The 7,428-nt window shown below is 45.2% G+C and overlaps 1 protein-coding gene across 1 annotated transcript; it reads left to right on the top strand.

The window, feature by feature from the left end:
• The first annotated feature begins 3,725 nt into the window (after positions 1-3,725).
• Positions 3,726-5,579, top strand: LOC104428236 (scarecrow-like protein 8). Its single transcript, XM_039318320.1, has one exon. The coding sequence runs from the start codon at positions 3,800-3,802 to the stop codon at positions 5,297-5,299; it is 1,500 nt and encodes a 499-aa protein (XP_039174254.1). The 5' UTR covers positions 3,726-3,799; the 3' UTR covers positions 5,300-5,579.
• Positions 5,580-7,428: the final 1,849 nt, after the last annotated feature.

The following is a 7,428-nucleotide window of genomic DNA, read 5'->3' as shown; positions in this document are numbered from 1 at the left end:
GATCGAGGACCGACTCAATCTTCAGGAATCGGACCCGGGATCGGCGGGTTGGCCGGTCCGGGGTTGACCTGACCGATGCTCACCCATAGTAGAGAATGTCTCCATCTAGTTTTGGCCAGCTGAAGTGCACGTACTCTTTCGTCTTTTCCCCTTCAATTTCCTTCCACCTCAGCTACCTAGCTACTTCCATTTAAATTTACTAATGTTTCAATTCTTTAATCATGAATATGAGATTATTATTCTTTATAACTGAGGACTCCGGCCCCTGTGCTCGGACGGCACTGAAGGACTGGGCCCCTATACCTCGAGGGAGACTAACACAGGATTCCAACACCATGGCCTCTCACTTACTGTCCAATTGTTGATTATTTTTGTTATTCTCAAGTAAGTGGAGTGTGCTTTTTATACATCCTTGTCCCCCTCCCCTGCCAAGCGATGCTTGTCCTCCGTTTCTCTGCATGTGCTGGCATTTGCATCAGGAGAACATTGAATTGGTAAAAGAAAAAGTGGGAAATGAAAAGAATTAAAAAAGAAGAAGATAGGGAGCAGTTGAGTGTGGACGGGTGAACTGGTAGAAAGCGAAAAACAGAGAGAGACCGAGGAGAGAACTCGCGAGGAAAGAAGGAAGGAGATTTTGAATGCCCGTCTCCATTTGTCGCAGATGAAGATGAGGCGTGCTTTTACTTTGCTTTGGTTGTTAAATACTATGTCGGAATCTTAGACTCGAAACCCAGCACCTTGAAATCTTTGACTGAATCAAAGATACCTTTTTTTTCTATTCTTTTCTTTTCTTTTTTTATGTCGGAATACTTTTTTTCTCCTTTATTCCATGATCTATGCTTTCATCGAGCTACCCACTTTGAAAAATTAGCCAAAATTTTGACCAGATACGAAATTATTGAAATTTTACATTTTTTATACAAGTTTGATTTACTCCCTGAATTATGTGAAAAGTTCATAGATTACGTTAAATAATTTAAAATTTTAGGGACTAAATTGAAATTGAGTTAAAGTTCATGAATCACATTGAATAAATTAAAAATTTATGAGTCACATTATATATTTGGTCAAAATTTGAGGACTATTAGTGTCATTTTCCCCTTTATTTCTCATCAACTCCAATTTATGTGTTCTCAAATTCTTTGAAGGAAAACCAAAACCAACATCAAAAGGGGAAAAAATTTAAGGAAAAACAAAAAGCTAAGAGAATCTCAATCATCGATCGCATTAACTAGCCCGATTAGACTTTTTTTTTTTCCGATGATCACAGGCTATGTAGCACGGACACTCTCCGGAAGCCTTCGTGTCGTGTCCGACACTCCGACACGTGTCCGACACGCTCCGACACGTCCCGACACGCTCCGACACGCGGTCAACGAGTGTCGAAAAATCCGACACGTGGTCAACTCTTTCCGACACGCTCCGACATGCGAGTCCAGAATTCCGACACGCGATTCCGACACGCACGGGGTCAATTTAAAAAATTTCTAATACTTGAGGGTCAAAATATAAATATACACAAAAGAAGTAATAAAAGAAGTAATAAAATTGCTATAAATATACACACACGGGTCAATTTTTTTTTTTTCAGTTTTATTTTTTAGAATTGTTTTATTTTTTTTAAAAGTCTTTTACTCTGAAAGAAGTAATAAAAAAAAAATGCTATATATGATAAATAAATAAATTTAAAAATATCATTTTAGCATTTTTCTTTAAACAATGTTTTTTCCTCTAAGTTTTGTGTATTATTGTAACAAATTAAAATAATGAATGATATTATTTAATATTTTTTGTGTAAATTAATTCTAGGCTATTTTTATTATTATTTATTTATGCATTTATATATAAAAATATATTTAATATATAACGTGTCGGAACGTGTCGAAATTCTCTATTTTTAAGAAATGACGTGTCGACGTGTCGTGTCGTGTCGTGTCACGTGTCACGTGTCCGTGTCGGTGCTACATAGATCACAGGTACCAACACAGCAATGTGAGCGTGAAAATGATGAGCCAAACGGAAGATGATAGATCTGCGACCCGGGGGAGAGAAGACGATTTAAGAGGAAGCTTTTTAGCCTTGTGGTGGGAGCTCTGAGAGTCAACACGAGGAGTTGAAAAAAAAATGGTGAAGTGAGGCTGTCATAAGATCAGACGCAGACCTGTAGACGTTCAGGTCGGAGATTAATAGCGGCAAGTTCAATCAATCTCAAGTAGTCATGGCCGAGCTTGATGACTCAAGCACCCCATGTCGGCCGTGGCTGTGAGCTTAGTGAAATTGGAGTGGCCATGGCCCCAAGCGGTAGTGGCCCGAGGCCGAGAGGAGTGTTTTTAGATTTTTAGCTTTTTTTATTTAATTCTTATCCTTTCTTTTTTTAATCCTTCTTCTCTTTATTTTCCTTATGTGGCACCTATCTTGTTAGAGTAATAAAAATGTATTTTTCATTAACTAAAGTAGACAGAGTTGACGAAACACTTGATTACATCAATTTGAGAAGGTTTAAAATATAATTATATTTTTTTAGAAGGTTCAGGACTTCTTTATATATTAGCTTTCTAGCTGGTGATTGTATTCTAAAAAGAATGAGATATCAAGTTTTTTTTGTTCAGGAAGGTAGGCATATATATGGTTCTTTCTCCTCTGTGAGAGCTTTCCTCTTGGTTGGGAGCTTTCCCAGCATCACAATGATGTTTTCTTTCAGCTACCTCCATGATCGTTGTCCCCTATTCCTCTCGATCATCCGTAATCCTTCTCTATTATTAGTAGTTATTTCCATCTGCTTTCAGTTTTAGTTAACAAGCCTATTGGCATTGTTTCATCGCCTTAGTTTCCCTACCACTACACACTGCCCCTATCAACCGTCCGACAATATTTCCCAGTTGATTCTCTGCTAGTCCATTTCTTTTTTCTCATTACACGATGGCTGCAGAAGTTCTCTTAACAAACCCAAGCATCTCTGGTGGACGATCTTCTAGGGAATCATTTGGCTTGGCGCGAGTTGATGATGAGGAAGGTTGAGATGGTTTTGACTGAAGGGAGTTTGTCGGAGAAGTAGTTCAGTCGAGCTGCTTAGCTAATGTTTCAAGGAAAGGGGCTGGTATGGGTGAGATTACCATAAACCCTCAAATGAGAATATGTAGTTGGGCTCATTTTATGGTTCGGCACCAAGATAAGATATGCGGAAGAGAGAATGGTATAATTTCTCTATATTTAATAACGAAAACTACATTAGCCTATTTATAATCTTTACAAGATGACTATTTAAGGTAAATGATATTGTAGCACCAATTACAATCAATCAAGATAAATAAAAAATATGCATCATCAAATGGATATAATGTACAATTTTAAGAAATACGAGAAATCATGAAAGTTATAGGAAATTGCTTAATTATCTTTCAGTTGTTTCTAACAATATTAATAAACAGAATAACAAATATGAAATAATGATCTCCTTAGGCTTCATGAATATAACATTAGAATTTAATTATCACTCCCATAGATATATGATAACAAGTATAACAATAGTAATACTAATAACATAAGATATCGTTTTTTTTTTTTCTGGAAAATAATTTGCTATGTATCATGATATCAACAGTAACTCCTACGCCCCGCGCGTGGGCATGGCTGAATCCCGCGAGACGTAGAAATTTCGCCCCACCTCCAACTCATCTGCCTTGCCTCTTTCGCATATGGCCATGAGCTCTTTTGTCTTTGTCAAAAAGCCACTCTCTCTCACTCTCTTTCTTCACTTTCCTCCCTCATCACAAAGCAAAGCACAAGACCTCTCTCATCAATGGAGCGTTCCGCTTGGCCTAAGAACCTCTCCTCCAGCCGCAAGCGCGCGATCCAAGAGCTCTGTGGCCAAAATCCCAAGAAGCTCAGAGATGCCTTCGACGCTCAGTCTCAAACTGGCGATGACCCACGGCAGCCCTTGTTTGCGGGAGATCTGATCGTCAGCGTCCTCGGGTCGTTCAGCAGCAACACCCAATCCCTATCGAGCGGGGCTGAGTCCTATGAGGGCTTCCAGGTCCCGAGCAACGCCTTTGTCAGTTCCGAGGTCTCCGAGGGAAGTGAGAGCATCATGTCTCCGTTAGAGAGCGTCAAGACCCCTGTCCCCGTCCGGAGGTCTCCGATAGAGAGCGTCAAGCCCCCCATCCGGGGGTCATTTTCCATCAAGTCGGAACAGTCGCTAGTAAAGGCTGCGACGGCGATATACGAGGGCAGAGTAGACGTGGCTTCGGAGATCCTGAGACGCTTGTCTGCCGTGCCGAACCCCATGAGAACTTCAAAGCAGAAATTGATAGGATACATGATTTCTGCGCTTGAATCGCGCGTGAGCCCAGTCGATTACCCCCCTCCCGTGACGGAGTTGTTCACCGAGGAACATGTGTCGTCGGTTCGGTCACTTTACGATCTGTCTCCTTCTTTCAGGGGCGGTTGCATCGCTGCCAATATCGCGATTTTGGAGGCTGCATCGGAGCAACCCTCCACTAACAAGCTCCATGTCATTGATTTCGATATTGGTTGGGAACGACAGTACATAGATCTCCTTTACGCGCTGTCCTTGCGTCAGGCGGGCAATCAATTCACCCTCAAGATCACGGCGCTCGCAGACAGCCTCTACCCTGAGAAGAGACTCAGGATGTTTGGGGATGGACTGAGCGATCTCGCGGCCCGTAGCGGATTTAGGTTAGTATTTAACATTGTGAGGCAGAAGCTGAGCGAGTTGAGCCGCGACTCGCTAGGTTGCGAGCCAGACGAGATGCTGGCGGTGAACTTGGCGTTCAAGCTGTACAGAATGCCGGACGAGAGCGTGTCTGTGGAGAATCCACGCAACGAGCTCCTCCGGCGCGTGAAGGGTCTGGCGCCGCGGGTGGTGACGCTGGTGGAGCAGGAGATGAACGGGAACATGGCGCCATTCCCGATGCGCGTGGGGGAGGCGCTGGCGTACTACGAGGCGCTGCTCGAGACGTTCGACTCTAATTTTTTTAGGTACAACTCGGAGCGAGCGACGAGGGCGGAGGAGGGGCTGAGTCGGAAATTGGTGAACTTGGTTGCTTGCGAAGGTAGGGACCGGGTTGAAAGATGTGAGGTGTTCGGGAAGTGGAGGGCCCGCATGGGGATGGCTGGGTTCAAGTTGAAGCCACTGGGTCCACACGTGGACGAGTTGATGAAGGTGTGGTTCGGCTGGTGCGGCTCGAGACAACCGAGCCACACGGTGAAAGAGGAGAATGGTGGGGTTTGCTTCAGCTGGGGCGGCCGAACTCTCACCGTCGCATCTGCTTGGCGTTAACCGAATTGATATACGTATGTGTATGTCATGTTCTATGAATGGTGATGGTGATGGCGATGGCGATGGGGATTTGATATCTATAATGTATTGTTTTCAAGGTGTATTTCCTGAGAAAATGGGGAAAGAAGAAGAGAATCCCATTCCCCCCACCCAAGCAATTGAGTAGTAAAGAGAGAGAGAGAGCCCAAGCAATTGAGTAATCGAGAGAGAATGTCACGCCTTATTCTATTTGCATCGTCATTGTGCACCTCCAGTTTTAACCCCTCCCAAGTGATTCACACCGAGGATATGGAGAGAATTGTATTGATTGCTATTTGTACCTACATTTCTCTAATAGTTTATATAACATTTTAAGCTCATTCTTAAATTTTCTTTCCATTTTGAGATCGAGTAGTTTTATGAGTGATTTGTCTTTTTTATAAAACTGAAAGCTGAAATAAGTTTTCAACATGAGTGATACTTAGGGGGTGTTTAGTTGGGCATTCCCAAAGCCCCTTGGACCCCCAAAGCCCATGGGGAAAATTTTAGTGTTTGGCAAATTTTTGGAAGCTCCTTTGCCCAAATATGAGCATTCGGAATGCTCAATGCTCAATGTTGGGGAGGGGCAGCATTGAGCATTTGGCATTTGGGAAATGCCACGCCTATTTTTCTTTCCCGTCGTCTTCTTCTTCTTCTCGTCTTCTTCTTCTTCTTTAGGCCACCGAGCTTCTCGCGACCCACCGCCACCGCCGCCCGAGGTTCGCGCGTCACACGGTGACCACCTTCTCGGGGGTGCGCGACACGACCTAGGCGGCACGGACCTCGGCGACGTCGGCGGGTTACGAGCGAACCGGACGACGCCGCCCGAGGTCCGCGTCGCCCGAGGTCGCCCGAGGTTGCGCGGACCTCGGCCGCCAGATCTGGGCGGTCCGGAGGCCGGACCGGCCTCTACGACCTCGGGCGCGCCGAGGTCGCGCTCTAGGCGATGACGACGTCGCCTAAGGTTGCGCCTCCGGGCGGCAACGACGCCGCCCGAGGTCGCGCGCGCGCCGCCCGGGTCCGCGCGACCTCGGGCCGCCGAATCTGGCGGTCCGGAGGCTAGATCGGCCGCCGGACGGCCAAATCCGCCTCTGCGCCTCCAGCGCCCGAGGTCGCGGCGACGGCGTTGCCCGAGGTCGCGACTGAGGCGGCTGGGACGGCCAGATCCGGCCGTCCAAAGATCGCCGGCCGCTGGATTTCATTTTCAGATTTTTTAAAAAGAAAATTAAAAGCAAAAGCCCATTTGGAATAAATTTTGCCAAACGGTATTTTCGCACAAGCAACTTTTCAATGCGTAATTTGCCAAATGGCCAAGCATTCCCGAAAACCCCTTTATCCTAAAGATATTTGCATTTTGCCAAAGACATTCCCCAAAAGCCGAACCATGATGGTGATATCTCCTTTCCTGGTTTAATAGAGGATTACTATTATTTGTCCCCCAGTACTTTGCCTTTGAATGTCCTTCCTCAAGCGGGCACTTACACCAAAGAAGCCCTGCGCAAGCTCCAAAAAAGACACGAGGACCCTTGCTTCATCAAGCAACTCTCACTATGCTGGGGGATCGAAGTCCAAGCCCGACTCTAAACCCGAATTCTTCATTTTTTTGAAGGGTCTTGTGAAACGCAATGCCATGGTCGAACAAACATTGAGGCAAGTGGATAAATTGATGAGGAAGAGGGTGAAAAGGAAAGGCGTTTTGGGGAGAAGAGGGAAGGTTCGTATAGAGATGATGCAAAGAGACGGTTGGCTACAATTGGAATTGCGAAGGGGCGGGATTTGTCCACGTTGTTGTTTCCCGATCAGGCAACGACAAATGCAATAACAGCATAGAGAGAACAGCTGAGGCAATCACGGGGAGCTGCACCGGACTATAATTTGTTGGATGGAGGGTGTAATCACGGCACAGCTGAGGGCTTGAGCGATGAGGAGCCGTAGTTTCAGAGGCGAATCGCCATGTTTGGAGAGAAGATTGAGGGTGGAAAGAAAGTTGTTTTCAAGAGTTTTGACGATAGGGCAGTGGATGTGCTATTGAGAAAAGAGACTGAGCTTGAGGACGATGAAGACGAGATAAGAGAGGAGAAGCCGTTTAGGAATGGATTAGGGAAGAGACT

The sequence above is a fragment of the Eucalyptus grandis genome, chromosome 7 (assembly GCF_016545825.1).
Source record: "Eucalyptus grandis isolate ANBG69807.140 chromosome 7, ASM1654582v1, whole genome shotgun sequence".
Classification (NCBI taxonomy): Eukaryota; Viridiplantae; Streptophyta; class Magnoliopsida; order Myrtales; family Myrtaceae; genus Eucalyptus; species Eucalyptus grandis.
This window is presented reverse-complemented; position numbering and strand designations above follow the sequence as displayed.